Here is a 25,015-nt window from a genome sequence, read left to right on the forward strand (position 1 = left end):
CCTCTTCTTCTTCTTCTTCTTCTTCTTCTTCTTCTTCTTCTTCTTCTTCTTCTTCTTCTTCTTCTTCTTCTTCTTCTTCTTTCTTCTTTTGTATTTTAAGGAAGAGTCTACAAGGTGTTCAGGGTCTCACTATTAGCTCGGACTCATAGTGATCCACCTGTTTATAGCTTCCCAAGATCTGGGATTACAGGCACACGCCACCACAGTCAGTCTTGGAGTTTCTTTTTAAAGTGACAAAAGTGTTCTGAGGTCTAGGGATAGAGCTCAGGAGCACAGCGCCTACCTGGCAAGTGTGAGGTTGTGTGATTCCTGGTTTAAAAAAGAAAGAAAGAAAAAAGGAAGAAAGTGTTCTGTACTTGGTAGTGGTAAGGAATCATAAAATCTGACAAAAAATCCTAAAAAGCACTAGACTATACACTTTATAAGGTTTAATTAAGGAAGGGAAAGGGGATTTTTTTTTCTTTTCTTTTTTTCCAGTACCAGGGATTGAACTCAGGGCCTTGTGTTTGCCAGGCAAGTACTTATTCTACTGAGCTATCTCCCTAGCCCTGGAAAGGGGATTTTTAAAAAGCGAGAATGGAAGATAAAAAGTGAAAACAAAGCTTTTATAAATTGGCAGGGGGAGAAGGCTTGAAGGGCAGGGTGGGCAAGAGGAAAGAAGAAAACTTAAGGTATTATGCACAGGTATCCATTCTATGTGATGAATGTGATCATTATCAGTATCAATATGTACTGATAAAAATGAATAAATATTTTTAAGATAAATAAAATGTGAATTATGGTATGTGAACTGTTATGGTTTGTGTATAGTTGTTCCCCCAAAGCCTCATGCAGTCTTGGGGCGCTTCTGGAGTTTGTGATTGATTATTGTGGGTGTGGATGCTGCACCTGCCCTGGGGCAGGTAATTTGCATTTCAATGTAAGGAGGAAAGAGAAGTTAGCTGCTTGAGCTGCTGCTACCTCTCTCTTGCACTCTTGCTCTTTGCTCTGCCATGAAAGGTTGCTCTCTCCCATGTGTTACTGCCTTGGAGCCAACTGAGTATGCACTGAAACCTCCAGTAACTGTGAGCTAAATAAACCTTTCCTTCCTTCATTTTGAGTGTCGAGTATCTGTCCCAGCAATGAGAGAAGAGTAACTAAGACAGAATTTGGTGCCAGGAGTGGGGTCATTGCTATGGCTAAACCTGACCATGTGGATTACAAGCTTTTGGGAATGGCTTTTGGGAAGAGATAGGAAAGGTTTGGAGATGTTGCCTACTTGTGAAGAGCTGGAGCAGCTTTGGCTGTTCTGCTTGGGAGATTCTGGTCAGAACTCAGAAGACCAGAAGGCTGATGGAGAGACATCCTGTAAAGACCAGGCTGGGGAGGTTTCTGCTTGGAAGAAGAACTGCATTGGTTGTTGGACTCCAGATCGTTTGTGTTTTGACTTGACAGAAAAGTTGTCTGCATTTTGCTCATGTCCAGATACTTTGACTGAGAGTGAGTTTAAGCATGGTGGACTGATTAATCTTTCAAAAGATATTTCAAGGCAGCCAAATATTAGGGTGATGGCATGGCTGGGGGCTTTTAGCCAGATTTATGTTGAGAATGAAGAGCCAGAAGCCCAGCAGGATGGGCCAAAATGTGAGTTTGGCCAGAAAGGAAGCTCCAATAGAGCTGTGGACTGCAGAGACGGAGCTGAGAGGATCTCCATTGCCATGAAGGAACAAGAGAATGGAAAGGATGGCCTGAGGGAATCGCCAGAGGTGGCAGGTCTCCACCTTTTGCAGCCTCAGAAATGCAAATATCAGGGACTGTGCCTTGAGGGGAAAGCCACAGAGCCCCGCGCGTTCCAGAATGGCAGCGGCAGGTGGCCACACCAGGTTCCAAAATGGCACCGGCATGGAGAAATTATTCCTCTGAATCAGGGTCAGGGTGTTCAGCCATCCAGGCACTCGCCCCCGACAGCCAAGAGAGAGGAAAGCCTGGCTACTGCTCCAGCTGGCAGCAGACCTTGACATCATCCATGTGGCGATGGTTTTAGGCACATTCAGAATACAGGAGTTCTGAGGGTAAGAAGGCTTCACCTTGATTTCAGAAGAAGGCCTGGGAGGTCAGGCAGTGTGCCCCTGAGAGGACAATGTGTGAAGCTGTGAGTGAGAAGCCTATTCAGTGGAAACCCTAGAAGTCTGGAAAAGCCAGAGATGTGGATCATCTCAGGGAAACTGCAAGGAGGGAGCAAAGCCAGCTTAAGAGAGATGCCATGGGAGCTACCACCACGAGTGCAGTAGGGGAGAAGCCATGTAAGGCCTTTGGAGCTCACAACTCATCACAGATTGCTTCAGATGTCCCACATGGAACTGCAGGACTTAATGTTTGCCCTGCTGGTTTTTGAACTTGTGTTGGTCCCAATGCTTGGTATCCTGCTGTGTGTACTTTTTGGAATGCTAATATTTATCTTGTGCCTTTGAATGTTGCAAGTGTTTAAGTTTTCATTTGTATAGGGGTTGACAGTTGAGAGTTTGCCTTGGATCTTGGAGAAGACTTTTCAGCAATGCTGGAACTGTTGGGACTTTGGAAACTCATAGAGATGGACTAGAATGGCTTTTGCATAAAGGGATGTGCATGAATCTTGGGGGGTCCAGGGGAGGAATGTTATGGTTTTTGTCTAGTCGTCCCTCCAAAGCCTCATGCAGTCTTGGGGCAGCTTCTGGAGTTTGTGATTGATTATTGTGGGTGTGGATGCTGCACCTGCCCTGGGGCAGGTAATTTGCATTACAATGTAAGGAGGGAAGAGAAGTTAGCTGCCTGAGCTGCTGCTACCTCTCTCTTGCTCTCTTGCTCTTTGCCACTGCCAGGAAAGACTGCTGTGTGCCACTCTGCCTTGGAGCCAGCTGAGTATGCACTGAAACCTCCAGTAACTGTGAGCTAAATAAACCTTTCCTTCCTTCATTTTGAGTATTGGGTATTTGTCCCAGCAATGAGAGAAAAGCAACTAAGACATGAACTAATCAAAAAGCAATACAACAAAAATGAAAAAGGAAGATAAAGACAGAAAACAAAGAAGAAACAAGTCAATACACAATACGTATATCATCAAATTCTATATAGGTGGAAACATAGACCACAGCTTTGACCACGAGCTCACCAAAAACTACTGCAAGCTTAGAAAGGAACACGAAGGCAACAGAGCCCAGTGTCCCTAACACAAATGAGGCCTGGCTGCTAGGGCTGTCTGAATTTTTTTGATGCGGATGCTCAATAGAAACCTGTTCTGTGCACTTATTGAAGGAGGACCTATTGACAACAACATGCCCTGCAACTCCAGGATCCAGGGCCACTTGTCTATGTCCCAGGGACACTCAAACCCCAAGCATAGCTCCATGAAGACACATAATTCCTCGATGGTGAAAGACATATAAGCCATTCTCTAGGAGGCAATGTGAATTCTCTGGAGCCTTGTTCTCCAGCTTTACCTGAGCAGTCACAAACCTCGGATGCATTTGCAAAATACCAGCACAAGACTCTACCAACCAAAGATTCTTTTCAACATTTCCAAATGGTTCCACTATAGAGCCAGCTAAGGTTTTAGGACTCCTGGTTAAAGAGACAAATTGTACACCATTCACGGACTCTTCCATGAATACTATTGCCTCTGTTTTGTAATCCAAGTTTAATGTAGTTAGACATGTATTTGCAAAGCTAACATTTTCTGGATAACTGCTTATGAAGGGCAAGTGTTGTGCTAGCCCTGTCCCCAGGTATGAAGCTGAGTGTGTGACCCAGCTTCCATCCTCAGCCTGTGATATGGGTAGTTCAGCTGATCTTTGCAAGGAAAGGCAGAGTGAGGATGTAACCAGCTAGTGTGGGTCCCTCACTGCACCTCAGACATGGGCTGGCATTTCAGCTGTTTCTCTCCTGCTGGCCACCACCATGATCATCTATCCTTTGTTTCAGGACCTTCTAACATCGAAGGTTCTTTTTTTAAAAAATGTATTTAATACAGGGTCTACAGAGTCTCACTACACAAATCAGACTCTTAGTGATCCTCCAGTTTTCAGCCTCCCAAACACTGGCATTATAGGCATGTGCAATCATTCCTACTCTCAGTCGCAGTCTCAGCACACCCTGGGAGCAGGGTGGGCACGGCATGCTGGAGATCGAACCCCAGTCGCTGTGCCTGCCTAACCAGGCACTTTAGTCCTCTGGACTATCTGGCCAGCCCTTGAAGGTCCTTTTATGGGCCACCAAAATCTTACTCATCAACTGAGGGTTCTTTTGCTCAAGTCCTATAGAAATCATGAATTGGCAAAGTATAACGCTTTTAGTGACCCTAATGGCTACTGGCTCTTCGTGTTTATGGTCTTCCCCACACTCAGAGCCAGCAGCTACTGCCAGGCCTCGAGAACTCCTCCAGCCACTGGAATGGCAACTCCAATCATTCTGCATTGCTCTCTTATTCTGTGACTACAATCTGACTTCAGTGTTATTGACTCTGGCTACTGGCTGCTTTTGGTGCCAACAACCTTTGATCAGCAACTGTTAGTGAACTAGCTCAGCAGGCTCTCCTCTAGAGAGAAATTGCGAATAGGCAAAAATAAGGGCACCTGAAAGAGGCCTTATTAGAACTTATGCTGCAGCATAGGGGAAATGCTACAGGGACTGACCTCCTAAGGTTCTTATATAGGAAGCGTGAAGACCTGATGGAGGAGGGCTGGGAGTCATCCTTAGAGGCTGGAGGGTAAAGTCACTTGGAAAAGGCCCATGACCAAAGTTTGCCATAACTGAAGCAAATGTTTCCCCAAGAGGTCAATGTACCTGGGCTTGCATTAGAGCTGCTGAGAAAGAACAATAAAACATACCTCTTTGGCAATGTTGGGCCCTTCCTCCTTCTTTCAAGGTGTGGATGGAATACAAGGTCAGAACCTGGGGCAGTTCTGGTGGTCAGAGACTCCTGGCAGAATGAATGTTCACGTGAGCCCTGAAAAGTTAAGCAGAAAAAAGGGCAGCTGGGAGAATGGTGCGTTGTATTTAGTGATGTCCTCAGTGACTTGGATGACCATTAGTAACATTCCATGGGAGTGTGAGGTGACATCTAAAACAGCTAGAGAGGCAACTCTCTGCTCCAATGAGCCAGGGTTGGTGGTGCATGGTGGTTATTCCAGTGCCTGAGAGGTGAAAGCAGGAGGATCACAAGAATCTGAGGCCACCCTGCACTACCCAGTGGACTCAAGGTCAGCATGAACTACATGGTGAGATCTCATCTCAAAAGAATAAAATAAAACTACAAGTAAAACTGCTGTATGATTGACCTATTCCATTACTGGATGGATAGATAGATAGATAGATAGATAGACAAGAGGAAATCAATGTTGAGGAGACAGCTAACTCACATGTTTACTGAAGCACTATCACAGCAGCCAAGTCATGGAATCAATCTGGATGTTCATCAAGAGATGAATAGATAAACAAAGTATGGTAAACATACACAGTGGGTATGTTCAGCCATAAAAAATGAAATCTTGGCATTTGTGGCAGCTTGAATGAAACTGGAGACAATATGTTCTGCAAAAGAAGTCAGGCATGGAAAGACACTGGACGTTCTCACTTACAGGGGGAAAACAACAAGGTGATGATGTGAGGCTGCGGAGACAGCTCCGAGGAAGAGCGCTTACCTAGCACGTGCAAGGCCCAGGGATCAATAGCAATGACTGAAAAGAAAGGAAAAACTGATTCATAGAAAGAGAGTAGACTAGTGATTGCCAGAGGTTGAGAAGCATGAGTGGGTGGGAAGGAAAGAGGGTGGCTGACAGCGGGGTAGGAGGAGTAGCTTCTCTTCCGTAGCATGGTAGCGATACCACGTGGGAGAGCCAATAGACGAACTCCAGGCACTTGTGTAAGGTGAGCAAAGATCTAAAAGTATACATCTGAGAGTAAAAGAAAAAGCAGCCGTACTTCTTGAAAGTAATGGGAAGATTGTGCCCAGGTGAGAGCAGGTCTGTGCCAACAGAAATAAGAATGTGGCGTGAACAGAAAGTGGCATCAGGATAAACGAAAATAAAAAGCACATAGATAAACTAGGCCTTCAGAGTTTAAAAGACATGCATTTAACCCAGGCATCTCTCTTAGTGTCTGTGAATAAGAGGCGACAGTAATGATTGAGAAGGTGTTCTCAAAACACACACCTGTCCCATTACCCACTCTGATTAAATTATACATGAGCTGCTGCCCATATGTATGAACGTTTAACAAGTTCTGAGTGGAGAAAAGTTTACTTGAAGGTCAGGCCAGGAGCTCTGGCTTGGAGCTAGATTTTTTTTTTTGAACCTTTGTTATTTCATTTCTGCTTCCCTGAAGACCATGGAAAGGGGAAATGGCCCTAGGGAGTTGCCCAAATTCAGGCGGATGGAGGGAGAGTGATCTGCCCATCCCAATTGTGCTACTTGTACTATCACCCCAGTGAACTGGCCCCCCAAAACCTTTAAGGAGTGCTGAAGGAGGAAGGTCTGTCTTCCATGGCTACTTCCTGTTGACTACAGGCCCTGGCCCTGCCTATGCAGAGACATAAGAACTCCTGCCCTGTCTGATCTAAGAGGTCAAGGAGCTGAGATCTTCCTCCAAGGAATTTTTGACGAGCCATGAACATGAAGGCAGGTTTTGACATTGGGCTTTGACCATCCCCAGTAGTTTAACAACTGTCAAACAAGAAGAAACAAATTTGACTAAGAGATTAAATGTGTGAGATCTCAACAGTAAGGTTTTGAGAAGAATTAATAAAGCTCATGTCCAGTACATTAAGCAAGAACCTCAATTCCAGACATTTGGTCAGGAGACCCAGGACTCAGACAATTCCTGGTGGACCTTAGTATCGTGGAAGGCCAGCTTCTGAGTTGTGTCTCTCACTATTTACATGCTTTATTTATTTATTTATTTATTTACTTATTTCTATGTATTTAGTACAGGGTCTACAGCATCTACAGGGTCTCACTACACAGATCAGACTTGTAGTGATCCTCCTGTTTTCAGCCTCCCAAGCGCTGGGATTACAGGCGCACACCACCACACCCAGTCCCAATCGTAGTCTCCACACGTCCTGGAGGCGAGGCTGGGCCAGCACGGCACGTTGGGGATTGAACTCCAGCTGCTGCGCTCTGCCTAAGCAGGCACTTTAGTCTGCTGAGCTCTCTGGCCCGCCCTTATATACTTCTTCTTTTTTTTTTTTTCCCCCTGGAACCAGGGATTGAACTCGCCCTTGCGCTTGCCAGGGAAGCGCTTATTCCACTGAGCCATCTCCCTGGCCCCTTATATTTCTTTTAGAGACAGAGATAGTCCCTTTGCCTCAGGGATTAATAAAGCTAGTTGCCTCTGTGGTTGTATAGCCACGCTGTTAGCAAGCCTATTTGCTCCTAAAGGCTGGTGGTACACAGAGCAAGTTTATCTAGGCTGTCTGTCAAGTTCTTACGTAGTTGTTGCTGATAGGAGGAAGATGTGATCACCCTGAAGGTTTTGTATAAGTAATCACCATTTATTATCTCTATTAAAGGTAGTTTTTGAAACATCCAAGAGGATCCTACAAGAAACAGGAAAAAAAAAAAGATTTTTTTGGTTCAACAGTTTTTCTTTTTCTTTCTTTCTTTTTTAAAGAAACTTGAGGTTGTCTACTGGTTCCTAAGTAATGTAAGGTTTGTGTTCTCTCTTTGTTTTCTGGTGTCTGCGGGAGAGGGGTGAGTTTCACCCTGGAGAGATGACTCTAACAAGTATTGAGAGTTAGGATCCACAAGGATAGGAAAGAAGACATATCTGAGATCTAAGGACAGAGAACCAGTTAGTGTCTCCAGGGCTCTGTACTAAAAGGGTGTGTCAGTCCTACTCATAGGTGAATAGCCCATCTTATCCAGTCTCTTGGTGGCTCGACAACTGGTAAAGTGAGTGTATTGTACAGAGACTGCTATAGAACCAGCCACCCTGTAGCCAAAAATGTATTAATAATGGGTTTTAGCCCCTGCCTGGCTTCTTTCTTAAGGGAATACTGTCTTCTGTGAGGGTGTAGATTAGGGTCCTTCAGCTGAATGACAACCAGAGTAGCACTGACAGCCCTCCCCAGGGTGCTGCCATACCGTGCTTGGGGACCAACTCCTGGCAGACATCAGGCCCACACTCAGGTTGGCCGGGTCTCTAGCAAGTAGGACACAGGTAGCTAGAGGTTCGAAGGACAGAGGCCCTGAGTTGGAAGAATATATCTCTTCCAATTCCTGGGATGGGGCACTCTGGTATCACTTTAAGGGCCACTTGGAAATGGAAATCTTTCAACTGGCAGCTCAGAGTAGGGGTAAAGGATGCTGGCTGCCTCACTCCTTCAAAGCCCACAACAGCTTTGGAACTGGATGAAAGCTCACCCCAATGAGAAATTAGAATTGAATAAGACACTCTAATATTACAAAAGAACATAACTTGTTAGCCCACTACTTCTAGAGTCCCAGAAGCTCCTATTAAGATACTGAGAATAGGAGCTGGTGCAGGCAGCCTCCAGGGCCAGGCTCTCTCTCCTGGCCACCATGGGGGAGGATGACCTCTTCCCCACCTGAGATGAGGGCAGTCCATCCTCCAGTGCCAAGGGTCTTCTGTGTCCTCACAGGCCTGACAAGGTTTTGTCAGCTCTTGAGGACACACCTTTGCCCAGTGCCAGTCACTGGCACTTGAAACCCCCTGACTCGCTTCCATAACTCTGGATTACCTCGGTTTACCTGGGTGCTGCAGGATTTATCCTGAGCCTTATCTGTGCGGTCGACCTTTTCCACTCATACTTGCCTGCCCTCTACTTCATGATGCTTACTAAAGACTGAACAAGCCACATCAACCAATGACTTATCCCAGCTTGCAGGCTCAGTTGGAGTCTCTGGATCTTACTCCTAGTATCTGGAGCTGACTGGCTAGCAAATACTGCTCTAGGATAACATAACCTTCTCTGACTTTAGCTCTAAATCAGTATATTTGCAAAGTGCCTCTTCAAGCCAGAGTTGGCATTTTCATCAGAGCCTTGACTGATAGACCGGAACCTTCTGTAGCTGAAAGGCTTGGGGTCTGCTGGCACATACCCTCCAGGGTGGCCCAGAGATATAACCTCCATTCAGCTTTTCCAGCCCCTGTGCTCTAACCTCACGTGGGTCCCTCTTGGGATCCAAACACTGATGCATCCATTGGCTGATTATCAGCAGCTGAAGCTGAAAAGTCTTCATCATTAGCCTGTCTTGTACTTCCTCTTTCTTTTTACTGCTTTGTAGCAAGAAATGAGGATGAAATGAACATTTCACTGGGTTAGATTATATTTAGGGCATGTAAACCAACAGCAAACTTTTCAGGGTCCTCGGAAAATCTACCCAGTTTCTTTTTGGGTTGCTGAATATTCATAACTGAATAGGTTACATACCTTGTAGTATGTGTATTTAAACAGGAAGTTAGGGGGATAGATGAGATGCAATCCACAATGCGTTTTGTGGACAGGAGGAGTTCTGGGAAATCTAACAGGCCTACCCTAGGTCAATCCCCAACCTCTTTGTGGGGACCTTGAGGGCATCTCCTGGTGGTTCCCAAGCCTTTCAGCTCCAGGATGTGATCCAATAGGGCTGAACTCCTTGGTACTTTGTTCTAGAAGCCTTCCAGAGTCTTCCTCTGAGTCAGTTTCCACATGAGAATCTTACAGCGCATCCTCTGGGCCTATAACACAAGACCAGCCAAATAGCTCAGTGGATTGAAGTGCCTGCAAGCAGGCCCAGGGCCCGTGGGTTTCATCCCAGGCCTGCTGTGCTCTTGGGAGACTGGAAATAGGTGGATCACTATGAATCCGATCTAGTAGTGAGACCTTGAACAACTTGTAGACCCTTCCCTCAAATACAAAAACAGGAGAAGAAGACGAAAAAAAGAAAAAGTAAACAAAATTTTTTTGTATGCCATTGGGCTGGGGCAGGGAGAAACAGTGGTCAAAACCTACACAGCAAAAAAGGCTGAAAAACCCTGCTGCTCAGACCTTGGGGCTCTGGGGGCTGTGCTAAGAGCCACCAGAAAGGGTCCCTGACCTTCAGAGCAGGTATATCAGGATAAAAAGGGGAGGGAAACTACTTGCAGAGGAGGAGTGGTTGGAAGAAGCTGAGATGATAATGCTGGGAACAAAGAACACAGAGTATTTTCAAACAGCAAATGGCTCTCTGTAGAAAGGGAATTAGATTGTTTCTCTGTAGCTCTAAAACAGTAATTCTCAAATTGTAACTGCCTCTGAATCCCTGGTGGGCTGTTAAAACACAAATTACCAAGCCTCACTCCCAGAATTTGTGACTCAGCAGGTCTGGGGCAAGACCTAGAATCTGCATTTCTAACAAGTTCTCAGAACAGGCTCTTGCTGTAATCCAGGGGTGCACTTTGCTAGCCCGTGCCTTCATGTGCCAAAAGCAGGACAGCCTTTTTGTTGTGTTGTTACTAATAGTGATAATGAGGAGCGATGTCCAACAGAGCGTGCCAGCTCCTGAGTTGCTTACTGTCAACACCCTCGTGTGGGGGAAGTAGGACTCCCTCCCTTTAGAGAGGTGGATGGACTCCTGCAGGCCTCAAGCACGCTTGGGCTAAGGCTGAGCAGCTCCCCGCAGGGATGCGGGAAGTAGTGTTTCCTTTGTGAGTAGGAGATGGCCCTAAATAATTTCAGTGAATCCCTTGGACTCCCCTAGGCTAGCTTCAGCAGGTACTTTAAGGCACTAGCACACATTGTTAAGTACCAACTAAAAGCCAGTTACTGTGCAATGCCTCCCCGCTTTGTTGGCAGCCCCTGGTCTAACTCAAAGGTGTTTCTGAGTCTCCTCACCATCCCTTACTCCTCCTGTCTTCCTCGGCACCTGCAGTGACCACACTCCTCTTATCTTCCAGGAGGCTGAGGATCCCAAGTTCATCCGGATATTTGGCAAAGGAGGCTCACTGTACATACACTCACTGACGCTCTGTTTGCGCTCATGTATGGTCGAGTGCTCAGGATATCCAGGTACATACAGTCCTTAGCACCAAGCTATCTGCTGCCTGCCCCATGCCAACGTCATACAGAACCTGCCGATCCAGCAGGGCAGTGATGTGGCGGCTGAGAAGACAAAATCTGAGGGTGGGGGAGGGGTGTCCTCATGTCCCAGAATAGCCTGAGAAACTGCAGGGTGTGCTTGATGATCTTAAACTGGAGATGCCACTCTCCTCGCCTGCCTGGCCTTCTGAGACTATGGGCACAGAGACCACAGGGCCCTAGGCACAGCAGTCAGGCTTGTGGTCTCTGAGAGGATGCTGCCAACCAAGATAAGCCTACGGTCCAATGCCTCCCCTCCAGGCTAGTGGTAATTGGATCTTTTCTCTTTGTACATTTTTAAAAAATTTTATGTTTTGTAGTCTAACAGAAACAGTAGAAAAACAAAATGTACAGCCCACTTTTGTGCATGAAGGAATTCCGGCAGCTGTGAGGTATGTGTGCATGTTTGGCATGGCATGGAGATTACCTGCAGACTGTGCAAGACCAGCCATCGGCTATTGCTTACCATCTTCCAGGTGTAAGTTCAGGATTTTAGGCTAGTCCAGCCCCTCACTGAAAAGCCAGAAATCAGGGTACCCAGCAGTGAACAATTCCCATGGTCTTTACCTTGGAAGATGGGCTGTAGACAGATAAGGAGCCCCCAAACATGTCCCCAGAAGCTAGAAAACCCCTCACTTCTACAGATCCTTTCCTCCCAGGATTCAGCCATTCCACCTTTGAGGGGTCTCAGATTGCTATCTAGAGCTTGTGAGAAATGAGGCTAAGTCCCTTCCTATTTGAAAGAGGGAAATCAGAATAGTTAAGGGAGCTTTTCATTTTTACAGTGCTGAGGTGGGACCCAGGGCCCTGTGCATGTTGAATGGGGGCTGTACTACTGAGCTCCATCGCCAGCCCCCATCCTGTGTTCTCTCTCTTATTTAGGAATGACCACAAGAGCGAAGCCAAGGACTTGGGGCCCTGGGCAAGCCCTGCAAGCCCTCTCCCACTGAGCTACAGCACTAGCCCCAGGAATAGACATCTGAAAGCACAGCAGGAAGGAAAACTAGGACAACCTCTGCCCTTGGGGAGCTTGTTTTAATTGGGAGATAAGATATGTAAATGAAAACCTGAAGTAATTGTAAAGGTTCTGTGCAAATAATCTCTGTGCACCGGCTATTTACCCAGGACTTGCTGTTCGTTGGGCTGGTTCTGTGACGTGAGGCGGTGGGGTAGGGTGGGAGCTGTCTTGGCTCTCAGGAAGTCTAGATGTAGCTGGCAGACCTTGAGAGCTGACTTGCCGAGGTCATGTGGGATGAAGAAGAAGGTCAGGGTCTCTCTGGCACGGGGTTTTGAAAGAATTTACCCAGGGAAGGTTCCCAGAGGAGTATGAAATAAAAGGTAAATAAAATGAAAAGTAACTTTGGAAGAGTATTTTAAGATAGAGTCGGCAAGTTACATAGTGAGTTCAAAGCTAGCCTGAACTACACAGTGAGACCCTGTCTTAAAAATAAATAAATAAATAAAATAAAATAAAAAGGAATTGAGAGCCCTTAGGAGACCAGGGCCCATGCATTCTACAGGTTAAGTGAATTCTTAAACCACTGCAGAAATAACACAGGAATGAGAACCTTTGAACAGGACCAAGGCCTGCAAAACTATTAACACCTTTTATTGGAGGTTGCAGCTGTAACAAGCCTCACAAATGACAACTGGACTTTACACCTAAAGCCCAGTGATCAATAGTAAGTAGCCCAGGGATGTATGCAGCCTCGTGTCAGGACATCACACCTTCCCCACTTGCCTTCCTTCCTGCAACTTGTGGGACTTTCTTTGTCCTCAGTGGTTTCCCCTTCCTCATAAGAATGTTCACAATGTGAGCTTCTTTGGGGCACTCTTCAAAGCTGTCTGATAACATATTTTTCCCAAATTGCAATTCTCTAATTCCCAAATAAAGTTATTTTGCTTTTACAGTTTCAAGTTTTAAATTGATTAAAAAGAGATGGGCAATGTGTGATGCTGGGAAATAGAAGAGGGGGGAGGGAGGAGAGGACAAGAGGGAGGGGGAGGGAAAGTAGGGGGAGGACCAGAGGAAGGGGGAGGGAGAGAAGGGAGGATAAGGGGGAGGGGAAGAGGAAGGACGAGGGGGAAGGAGAGTATGAGGGGGAGAGGGAGAGAGAGAGAGAGAGAGAGAGAGAGAGAGAGAGAGAGAGAGAGAGAATGTATAAGACTTTCCCATGCTCTCTTTCAGGTCCAGCTCCTATGTCATTTGCTCCTTTTACCCTTCTCAGGGTGAAGCCAACACTTCCCTCTCTGGTCTCTCATACCTTTCCTACTACTGAATACAACTTATTTTTACACTGTTTCTTACCTGCTTCTTTTAACCCAAGGCTTCATACAGTGCCAGCACCCAACAGGTCTTTGACTACAAAATAGCTGAGTATTGTATTCGCAGGGCAACACCTCCCATCATTTTTGCTACTCTTTTTTTTTTTTTTTTTTGGCAGAACCAGGGATTGAACTCAGGCCCTTGCACTTGCCAGGGAAGTACTTATTCCACTGAGCCATCTCCCCAGCCCCTCTTTTTTTCTTTATTGCAGTATAGCTTACATACAATAAAATGCAGAAATCTCAAGCATACAGACTAGTACATTTTTACATGTTTATATATGAGCAATGTAGGCATGGTGGGAGATTTCCCTCCGTCCTCTGACAGTTTGCTGGAATAAACTGACAAAGATTATATAGGAAGCGGGGCATGGTGGCTCACACATGTGATCCCATCTAATTGGGAGCCTAAGGCAGGAGAATCATGAGTTCGAGGTCAGCCTGGATGACTTAGTGAGGCTGTCTCAAATTGCTGTAAAGGGGCTGGATATAGCTCAATACTTCCTGGGTTGAATCCTCAGTATTGAAAAAAAATTTTTAATGTATTTGATACAGGGTATCACTACACAGCTCGGACTTGTAATGATCCCCTGCTTCAGCCTCCCCAGCACTGGGATTACAGGTGTGCGCCACCACACGCCATCTTGGTGGTCAGCTCAGCATTTGGTATCAGGGATAGAACCTTGCGCTTGTCAAGGCAGGTGCTTAGATCGCTGAGCTATCTTCACAGCCCTGAAAAACTTAAGTGAGAGCAAAGATGTATACATTTAACTAATGTGCAAAAGGGAGACCCACAGCACAGGGAAAATCACATGAGTCTGATTGTGCATGTGAATAATGTTATTCAGAAACTGGTATAGAGTATGCATTTTGAGGGTTTGTAAATGCTGGTAAGTGTCATAGATGGTCCGAGAGACAATCTCTTGGCATTTGAATGACATCTTGTTATAGAAATCCATCTACATGTGTGACACCCCTCCGTCTCCTTTTCTGAGACAGGTGATGAGATTTCAGGATGAGGGTGGAAGGCAACTGAGTTCCCCCTTGCAGTGTGGCCCTAATCCTGTTAAAGGAATTTCACAGTACTCATGGGAAGGGGTCAAGAAAGGCTGCAGGGAGAGCTGGTATGTAGCTGTAGTAGAGTACAGGCTGTATGCTTAGCATGCATGAGGGCCAAGGTTCAAGTCCCAGAACCTAAATAAATAAAGGTGAGAAAGGCTATAGAAAGCTTGACTCTAAACTTGTCCCCCCCCCCCCCCCGGAACCAGGGATTGAACTCAGGTCCTTGCACTTGCCAGGGAAGTGCTTATTCCACTGAGCCATCTCCCCAGCCCTAAACTTGTTTTTAATTTTCATTACATCAAATTGCTCAGAATGACAAGAAAAATAAAAGCAACGTTTTAGGGGTACTGTTCTCTGGGACCCAACAGGAATCACCACCCAGATCAAACTATAAATGCTTCTACCACCCTAGACATTGTGGACTGACTCCCTGTACCCAGGTCACTGTCACTGCAGCAGAGAATCTGCACCAGTAGCCTGATGTACCCAGAGGACAACCAACCCTGTGAAATATGAAAGAACTTTCGATGTGCCAGCTGGAGAAGCACCCGCTGGGGCAAGGCCACCACCCTGTGTGGAGCTCCTATGTGCAGAGCAGTAAACGTGGGCAGTAAACATGTGCCTAGCGCAGGACCCTGCCTCCCACTACAGCTGACCCCCACTGGAAGCAGGTTCCCCACCTCGGGCAAGAACAGCACTGGTGTGCACTGAAGAGCAACTGCGGAGCGGAGAAAGGGAACTCGACTGGAGGTTGTTCTCCTGGCAGCTCTGAGCTTCTAATGGCTCCGTAATTCTGTGACAGTAGCAAAGAGAACTCAAAAATGTGACTATGGTGTCTTTTTCCAGAGGATAACTTTACGTTATTACAAGCATTGTACAGGCTTAACCTCACACGGCTCAGCGAGTCCCTGTCATTGCCTACCCTGGGACCTGGAACTGTCCCTTGGTGCTTGCAGCCCAGGATGCGACGACGGATGGAGCAGACACTTTCGTGCCTCTGAGCAGGACCAGCCTCCTCCTCGAGAGAAGCTGGCTACTCACCCTCCCACCAAGCTGTGAGCAGGGGAACCCTTCCTCAGCCTTCTTCCCCTGGTCACCCACAATGGCAAGTGAGCATGGTTGTCATGGCTCTTGCGTAGTAGAACACCTGTGTGAAGGTGACACTGTAGGGCCTTACTGCTCTGTCTCTAGGAGCCAGTGCAGGAGCCGGTGGCCTCCTGGAGGAAAGAACAGCCTGCGTCGTCAATGTTAGGGTCTTCGAAGTACAGCCATCCTGGACCCTGAGCAACCCTATGCCCTGAGCAGCGTAGGGTTTTCAGGAGAGAACTGACTCAGACTTTTCTTTTCTCTCCCCCCCCCTTCTCTTCTTCCTCGTCCTCTTTTTCTCCACCCCCACCCCCCTTCCTCCTCCTTCCCTTATTTTTTTCCCTAAAGGATTCCTCCAGAATCCCTCCCTGGGATTTCTCCAGGTGACTTCCCTTCTCTCCCCTCACCGGGAAGGACAGATGGAATCTGGACCCTACCGCAAGGCCTCCGGCACCTGAAAATATGGGGCAGGTGAGGGCAGGCGCTCAGGCCCTTCCAGGGAGCTCCGCTGGAGAGGATACCAAGTTTCTGGGGTTTCCTTTTGAAGGACAGTGAGCTTAACCCCTTGAGGTTGCGGTGGAAGTCCTGGACACTCCCAAAAGTCTGGAATTTTGCTTCCTAGGAAGACTTTCGGAGTCCCTGGCTCCAGAGTGAGGGTCGCACTCCACCCGCGCCCGGCGCAGGGCGGGGAGCGGGTGAGCTGGAGCAGGGAGGCAAGGGGCTCTGCAGCCTCGGGGGCGGGGCGAGCAGGTGTCTCCTCGGGATTAGACAGGGCGCCCCCAGCCCCTTAAGCACGGTCCATCCGGGGGTGGGGCCCGGCCGCCCCGCCCCGCCCCGCCCCGCCCCGCCTCCCTCCCGCACACAGCCGGCCTCCGGGCCCCGCTGGCCTCCGCGGGTGGCTCGGCACTCGGGCACCCGGCTCGCTCCGAGCCAGCCGCCGAGCCCGCCAGCCCACCAGCCCGCCGAGGTCATGGGCTGCCACGGCCGCGTGTCCGAGCTGCTCCGCCGCCACCTGCAGCCCACGCTCACCTACTGGAGTGTCTTCTTCAGCTTCGGCCTGTGCATCGCCTTCCTGGGGCCCACGCTGCTGGACCTGCGCTGCCAGACACATAGCTCGCTGCCCCAGATCTCCTGGGTTTTCTTCTCCCAGCAGCTCTGCCTCCTGCTGGGCAGCGCCCTCGGGGGCATCTTCAAGAGGACGTGAGTGTCCCACCTCTTCCTTCCACCCCTCCTCCCCAGCACTGCCGCTGCACCCTCCCCCCACCCCCAGCTTACACCTAAAATCTCTCTGGGGACAGGTGACTTCTAAATTATTTATTTGGCTTCACTCACCCCAGAGAGGGTAAAACCAGTTTCCACAGCTCCCCACCTCCACCCTGACAGCCCATGGGCTGGCACAGGTGGTGGAGTTTGCAGGGTGGGGGAACCTTCCTGTACAGCCATCTGAGGTTGTCATAGCCCAGCTGCCAGGGGCAGAATTGGCAGCAAGGTGGAAAGGGTGGGGTGCCAGCACAGGGACAGTGCTGGGTGCCAGGGCTGGCCTGCGGTTTGACCAGGTGCCCCCGGGTGGCTCCACTCCTAGCTTGCTCCGCATCAGTGACAGAGGCTGTCCCTCCACCCAGGTGGCCACGGGCCCGTAGGTTCTATGTGGTGCTCTCCTGATCAAGTTGGGACAGGTGGCTAGGGCCAGCAGGGCAGCACAGAGGCCATTATAGATGGGTCAGGTGAGCCTTGGTCAGTAGTACCAACTCCCCCTTCAGCCATGTCACTCTTCCCTGGCCTCTAATGGAGGACTGAGCTCTGGACTCTCCCTGGCACAATGCCCAGCAATGCCCCCTTTTGATATCGAAAGAGCCTCATTCCCTGGTTCCCTGGGCATGACCATCTCTACAGGCCCTTCTGGAGGAACAGCAGGGAGGCAGACCCAGCACCGGGGACTAGATGACTTGCACCAGAGGCTGCTGTGTGATTTTCCTGAGTCTCAGCTTCTAGGCAAGTACTTCTGGAGAGCAGGGACTCAAGCAAGCAGCTGGCCCAAGGACAAAACTACAGCTGGGCTATCCTAGAGGACCTGCTGGGGGGCCAATCTGGGTCAAGGCCTTTTGGCCTCCTGCCTGCTCTTAGAGGGACTCTAGAGCCTGAGTGTTCATATGCACCTGGCTTCCCCAGCTGATGGAGAGAAGCAGAGGGACACCCACCCCACCCCAGTTAGGGAGTAATTATCCTCACTCTCCAAGCCCTCTTGTAACCCAGAGGGTTTCCCTCTCAGCAAGCTAACCTCCTGATGTGCAGAGGTGTTTCTATGGGTTTAGAATAGAATCCAATGTGCAGTAGTTAGAAAATCTTAAGAAAAAGCTGGCGATCCATTCTACCTAGCGATTTTCAACAGAAATGAAGAGAACAACTCTCAGTACTAGTGGCGTTTTGTGTGTTGTATTGGCTTTCAGTGTTTAGACCTACAAAAGCTCTTTTACTTGAAACTTTTAAAGGACGTGTGTAGTGAAAGCAAATAGGAAAGAGGAGGAAAAGAATCCCAGGTGACAGGTTGGCAGGCCTGGCTTTGCGCAGTGGGTAGAGGTGGGCGGGCAGCTGGGCCATCTCTTCCTGGCTAGCTTTGTGCCTCCCTCTGGGCTCTGTGTAGGCAGCCAAAAGAGTCCTGCAGCAGGAAACTGACTTGCAGAAAAGCCAAATGATAATGCTAACAGGAATAACTACAGTGTGCACTCCCTCTCGGCCAGGCACTATTCTTAGTACTTTACTTGCTTCAACCCATTTCATCTTTACCACAGCCCTGCAGAGAAGCACTAGTAACTTCACTGTGTCCATAAGGAAGCCAGGACACAGATAGGTTAAGGAATTTGCTTCATATTGCACAGTTATTGAGAAGAGACCTTGCCAGGGTCAGGGCTAGGCGTTTGTCTGCAGAACTGACTACTTTGGCTCTTACTTTATGAGATGAGCCACAGGCAGGAGGTGAGTAATCCAGTGATGTTCCAGACTGAGCGCATCTGAGCTCTGATGCCAACGCTGGGCCTCTGTGTCTTTCTGCTGGGATCCTTCAGTGTGGGGAGGGTCCTATTGATGGTTCAGCTGTAGATTCTGAACTTCAGTCTTCCCACCTTCAAGTAGACTGTCACAAAGAACCCTTTCGGGAAGAAGAGGGTGCCCAGGAGTGACCCTGAATGTGTGTGACAGTGTCCCACCACCTGTGAACCCTAGGCAGCTCCTAGTGCAACCCCAGACAAAGAGAACCCCTGCCAGCGGTGTCACTGGTCTTAGGATCTTGCTACCGTGGGCTTTGCCTGTCTCTGTGGACATGTTAATCTCCCTGCTAGTAAGTGCTTTTCAGCTTAAATGATTACCAGCCGGTGTGCCAGGCTGGCATCCTGAGTGAGGGATTGGTTTAACAAATCTTCAAGGGCCAGCTGTTGCGAGGGAGTGGGGGGGAGTGCTGGATGACACATTCCAGAGAATTGGGCAGCGCCTCTTTCTCTAGGGTTCTGCTGAGGTCCCACCTACTGCTGTACCCAAACCAAGAGTCCTGGGCCAAAGGGACCTTCTGGATGCTTCCATTGGATGGGTGTGGAGGGATAGCTTGGATGTAAGTGAGGGTGGATGCGCCAGGGGACCTGTGCCCTTCCTCTGCGGTACCCCTCTCTGAAGCTTTTAGGAGACACAGACACCTTGAAGGAGGCTACTAGATGTGGGCCCAGAGGGAGGCAGTAGGGTACAAGTACAGCCACAAGAATCTGAGCAACATCTTCCTCAGGAAAATCTTACTGAGCTCAAGGAGGAAATATTTCAGAAAAAGAGAAACAAAAGCCACCTGTTTGGCAGGATTAATAGGTCAGACAGGAAAGGGAAAAGAGTAGTTAGACAAGAGTCGACAGGTTTTTCCCCTGGCTTCTTGGAGACCTGTCTAACCACCCTGGGCAGTTGGGAGACCCCCTTATCTGGGTGACACTGGGGCAGAGGGGCAGAGAGCTTCCCAGCTTCTCCCAGCTCCTCCTGTGCGCACCCCCAAACCAAAGAATAGTTCAGGTCTTTTCCTTCCCCTCTTCACTCTTTCCTTACTTAGTTTCCCCCCTCAAATTACTTGCGGTCTACAAGTGCTGTCCTGCTTGAGATCCAACTGTGTCTTCCTCCTGCCCCTGTGTCAACCTCAGTCTTCCTATCAGATACCCAGTCTGCAGGGTACTGTCCACTACTATACCCCTGGGCACAGTATGAACCAGTTCCCCTCTCTGAGCTGGGCTCTGGGTGGCCTCCCTTCCACAAAGCCTCTGCCTGTCCATTCAGGAGTTTTCTACCTTTCAGCATGTCACAGACTCAGGCCAAATGCCTGCTAGGATCCCAGCACCAGACATGGTCTAGTTTTAAAAATCTATCTTAGCAGGAGTTACCATAGGACCCAACATTTCCACTCTTAGGTATAGATCCAAGAGACCTGAAAACCTTTGTGCTCACAAAACTTTGTGCATCACTTTTTTTTTTTTTTTTTTTTTTTTGAGGAACCAGGGATTGAACTCAGGCCCTTGTGCTTGCCAAGGAAGCACTTATTCTACTGAGCTATCTTCCCAACCCCCTTCTGCATCACTTGTAATACTCAGACAAAAGTAGAAATAAACCAAATGTCCAGGAATAGCTGGATGGGTAAATAGCATGAGACATAGCCAGTTCATTATAGCCAAGATATAGAACCAGCCTAGGTTCCCGTCAAAAGATCACTGGGTAAAGAAAATGTGGTGCAGGTACACAGTGAACTATTATGCACCTATAAAGAAAAATAAGGGCTGGCCAAATAGCTCAGCAGATTAAAGCACCTGCAAGCAGGTGCAGGGGTTAGGGATTTGATACCCGGGCCTGCTGTGCTGGCCCTGCTCCTAGGGTGCACTGAGACAGCAATTGAGACTGGGCATGGTAGTGCACACCTGTCATCCCAGCTCTTGGGAGGCTGTAAGTAGGGGACCACTATAAGTCTGATCTAGTAGTGAGACCCTGAACACCCTGTAGACCCTTCCCTGAAAAAAAATAGAAAGAAAGAAAGAAAGAAAGAAAGAAAGAAAGAAAGAAAGAAAGAAAGCAAGCAAAAAAGCAAGCAAGCAAGCCGGGGAGATGGCTCAGTGGAATAAGCGCTTCCCTGGCAAGCACAAGGACCTGAGTTCAATCCCTGGTTCTGAAAAAAAAAAAAAAAGAAAGAAAGAAAGAAAGAAAGGTAAAATCATGTCATTTGAAAAAAAAAAAAAAAAAAAAGGGTGGGACAGACCATCATGTTAAGTGAAGTAAGTCCAACTGAGAAAAACAAGAATCACCTATTTTCTTGAAGATGTAGAATTTAAAAAAAGAAAAGATAGTAGTGAAGCAGAGAGAGGAAAGGAACAGGGCAGGAGAAGAGCTGTGGGGAGATGGACAGAAGCAAAGCATCTTACATGCGTGCGTGACAATGCCACACTAAGGAATAATTAGCTTGTTTCATTTTGTTTTAGCTGGTTCAGATCAAATTAATAAGCACTGCTGGGCATGGTGGCGCATGCCTATAATCCCAGCCCTCGGGAGGCTAGGGCAGGAGGATTGCTGTGAGTTCAAGGCCAGCCTGAGCTACAAAGTGAGTTCACAACCAACCTGAACTACATAGTAAAACCCTGTGTCAGAAAGACAAAAAAAATTAATAAGCACTAATAAAAATACTTTTATAAATAAAGAAATGATAAAACGTGGCACATCCACCTAGCACAGTGTTCCGCTAGCATGCTGAGCGAAAGAAAGCCAGTCACAAAAGACCCCAGAGTACAGGATTTCATCTCTGGACCATCCAGATGAGGGCAAGTGTAGCTACAGGAAGTCCATTAGGACCTGCCCAGGCCCGGAGTGAATGCTTATGGACACAGGCTTGCTTTCCTGAGGTGACATTAGATTGTGATGGTGATTTCACAATTCAGAATTAAAAAAAAAAAAAAAAAAAAAAAAAAGACTTGAATTATACACTTCAGTTTTAGGACTTGTAAGTTATATACCAATGTTTACAATTTAAAAAGACCTTAAAACTCACTGGGCATTTTGGCTGTGATTCCAGCACTCAGGAGACTGAGGCAGGAGGGTCACTCTGAGTATGAGGTCAGCTTGGACTGCACAGTGAGTAGTAGAGATCCTGTCTCAAAACAAAACAAAACAAAAAACCAATACCAAAAATCCTAAAACTCCTCATTCCGCAGGTATCTCCTGGGCGAGACCCTGTGTGGGGGTGGCTATGCCAGCCAAGCCTGACCTCACACAGCTTTCCCTTTGAAGGGTGACTTTAGGCAGCAAGATGAAGGAATCCAAGCGGGGCAGGAATGACAACAACAGGCCCCTAGCACAGGGTGGTGCGCAGGGAAGTCCTCAGAGGTGACATTAGAGCTGGCTGCTGGGTGGCAGGAGGGAGCCAAGCATGCCGAGAACTGGGGGAAAGGCACCTGGGCAGAAGGCCTGAGGTGGCCTCTGGTGTGCCTGGCACCTCAGCGGGTCCTGGGACGTCTTTGTGCACAGCCTGAGTGTAAAGGGTCGTCCTCCACAGATTGGGATCTCCCCACAGACTGGCCAGTCTGGATGCACCTAGCCTTGACACAGGTGGGCCTTGCAGGCACAGAGGCCTCAGTGTTCAGGCTGAGGGTGCCCAAGTGGCCTTCTCTCCCTCAGCCCTGCCTCTTCCCCTTTAGGCTAACCTGTCCTTGCTCCCAGGGTCCCCTGTCTCATGGTGGCTTGTCCTAGGACCCTGTGTTGTCTCACCCCTTCTGGGGTAGGTAGCGGTTGGGGCCACCTATACCTGCCGTTTCCCCGAAGCCCTGTTTCCTCTCTTCTCTTCTTCTCTGATCCTTCAAAGAGGTTGTACAGCTGGGCAGGGAAGGAGGGAAAAAAGTCCTTGGTATCCCTGCTGCATAGAGTTCCTGAGCCAAAGCGTCTGTGTCCCAGCGCTGGCCCCACCCAGGGTGGCACGGGTCAGCCTCAGGGCCCCAGCAGCGTCTTCCCTACCCTGGGGTGGAGGGCAGGAGCAGGCAGGGAGCATCTGGCTGCTCGGGCTCTTGCTCCACTTGGCACCATGCAGCCCAGGAGAGCAGGTGCTCAAGGCAGGGCCAGGTTAAGGCGGTCACATGTTGTCTGGGCAGGGCAGAGCACCAGGGCTGAGAGGGGTCAGCCATATGTCAAGGGCACACAGCAAATGTGGTGGGCAGGTGACTCCAGCAGAGTCACAGCCGGAGTGGGGGAGGAGGACCTGGTTCCCACCTTTCTGCTCCCCGATTGCACCTGCCCCCTGCACCTGTGTGGGGCCGTTAATAGGTAACTCAGTCATCTCCAGGTACTCTGACACATATTTCCTAGACTGTCTGTGTTGTTTTCTGGTCTTCCCCAGGCCATTGGGGAGTGAGACTGTTCTAAGAGGCCCAAGCTAACCCAGGGTGGGCAGTGGCAGGTGTCCCTCCTGGTTCATGGACCAGCCTTTCAGGGTCATTGCAGAGGGTGCAGAGTTAAGGTTTGGAGTAGGCCTAGGGGGCAGGGCACCCAGGAGCCCTGGCACTAACTCCTGAGTTCTTTCTGTTGAGCATGGTGTTCTGAGCCCAGCATTGTTCTTTTGGGGGAGCCCAGGGCCCACATGGAGGGCTGAGCATGGGGGTGGGGAGCTGCTGAGCAACTTGGGGAGGCAGAGCTTGCCATCCCCACTTTATGACAGCAGACAGTGAGGCTCAGAGGGGCTGAGTGTAAGCAGCTTGCCCTGGGCCACACCACAGGAAGTGGCAGATGGGCTACAAGCCAATCTTCCGGTCACAAATCCCATTACCTCCTCGATGCCCACACTCCCAACAATATTATTTCCATAATTTCCAATTACCCACGTTCCTGGAAGAAACCGTTGACGAAGCCATTTAACACAGGCAATCACTGGATTCCACTCAGGCTCAGAGATATATCTGGAACTTCTTTCTTTCTTGGCAACCACATCTCATTCTAAAGAAATTTGTTCAGGATGATTTTTGGAATGCTCAGGCACCGCCCTGCTGAAGCAACTGCAAAGTGTGGGCAGCCTGGAATCCAGAGAAAAAGATTTCCGGCTATAAATGTCCCCGTTTGCTGAGGACAAGGCTCCACAGCCCTGGCTCCCAAGAGCCCCGGCCAAGGATGAGTGCAGCAGCCCTCCTGCCACTGGCTGCTGCAACATCGGTCCCAAGTCACAACCGACAGAGTGACCTGGTAGCAGGCACAGGGAGGGGATTCCTTTACACTTGCCTCCTTTTGTCAAGGGCCAGGGACCAGAAAAAGTCCCTTGGGGGCATCTGCTGTTCTTCTCAAGAATAACAAGGTGCAAGGGTCCAAATGAGAAGAGGCTAGGGCAGGGCAGCCTGTGGCGAGCACCTGGGCCCCTTTTCAGCCCCCAAGTCTCCTTCAATTCCACCCTGTGCCTTCTTGGAAGGCCGCCTACATTTTCCCTTCCTTGACAGGGCCACTCCTATCAGATAATCTAGTGGGACTCCCACGTCAGCCTCCTGCCGGGCTCCTGTCTCTTTGCCTGGGCCACCCCATGTGGGCCTCCTCCAGCCCAGTCCACGTCACCAGCACTATCCAGGAGCATGGACTGGGCACCTCAGACCATACGTGGTGCCAATGAGGAAGCCGGCAGTGAGCCAGCGTTAGAGCCTCAGACGTCCAGAGCTGTGGTCACCAGCAGGTGCAGGTTCTAGAAATGACAGCAGCTCTCCAGCACCTCAGTCCTGCCACTCGGGGCTCTGCGCGAGCTGGCTGCAGCTCTGCCAGCATACCCACCAGTACAGCCAAAAGACCAGGGTAGGATCCAGAGTCTGCCAGCTACTTTCTTAGCACTTCCTAGGTAGAGTTTACTCATGAGTAAAATGGGCACGGAGTCTACTGCACAACCTTGTCATGTGTGACAAATGCCCAGGACATTATACACGATAGTGTTTCCTCCTGTAAACTAAGATGCTCATCCTTATCCATCATTCCCTCTCCCTCAGGTCCCCACAATTCCTTCCTGTCGTAGTTTACTGATCCAAGGTCCTTTGCCACATGACTCACGGCTGATTTTGGTCTGCTTTCCACCCCGGACTTTTTTGTTCTTTGGGGTACTGGGAATGGAACCAAGGGCTCATGCATGCTCAGTAAGAGCTCTACTACTGACTTATGCTACCATCCCTTGCCCAAGTGTTCTAGAGCCATGATGAGTGTGTGTTCATTCCTCCAGAGTGTTTGCACTTGAGTTGGGGCATGTCTGCCTTACTTCAAAGTGCAGAGAGGGTAGAAATGTCAGATCCCTCTTTCCTAGGGTCAGCGGGGAGGGAGATAGTTGGGGGGACTGTCTCTGAAGTTGGACCACCTTGTGCAGGGAAAGGGCAAGGAGGGAATTGTTTAGAGAGGTTGCCATCACTTCTGTTCTGACACAGAGGAGGAGGTAAAGGAGATGTGGCTGCCTCAGGGCAGCAGGCA

At 49.0% G+C, this 25,015-nt stretch overlaps 1 protein-coding gene and 1 long non-coding RNA gene across 2 annotated transcripts in view; one reads left to right on the forward strand and one right to left on the reverse strand.

The window, feature by feature from the left end:
• The window catches only part of LOC111812590, a 19,428-nt gene extending 2,780 nt beyond the window's left edge, over nucleotides 1–16,648 (reverse strand). Inside the window, exons 1-2 of the long non-coding RNA XR_002818059.1 lie at nucleotides 16,574–16,648; nucleotides 4,842–4,960 (exon numbers count right to left, since the gene is read on the reverse strand). This is a non-coding gene — a long non-coding RNA (uncharacterized LOC111812590). The remainder of the gene's footprint in view (nucleotides 1–4,841; nucleotides 4,961–16,573) is intronic.
• Mfsd4a (major facilitator superfamily domain containing 4A) overlaps nucleotides 16,420–25,015 on the forward strand; it is a 31,549-nt gene continuing 22,953 nt past the window's right edge. The window contains exon 1 of the mRNA XM_004641125.2: nucleotides 16,420–16,744. Coding sequence (XP_004641182.1) covers nucleotides 16,515–16,744 — 230 coding nt within the window. The 5' untranslated portion in view covers nucleotides 16,420–16,514. The remainder of the gene's footprint in view (nucleotides 16,745–25,015) is intronic.

This window comes from Octodon degus, unplaced genomic scaffold, assembly GCF_000260255.1.
Source record: "Octodon degus isolate 3935 unplaced genomic scaffold, OctDeg1.0 scaffold00131, whole genome shotgun sequence".
In the NCBI taxonomy this organism is placed as follows: domain Eukaryota; kingdom Metazoa; phylum Chordata; class Mammalia; order Rodentia; family Octodontidae; genus Octodon; species Octodon degus.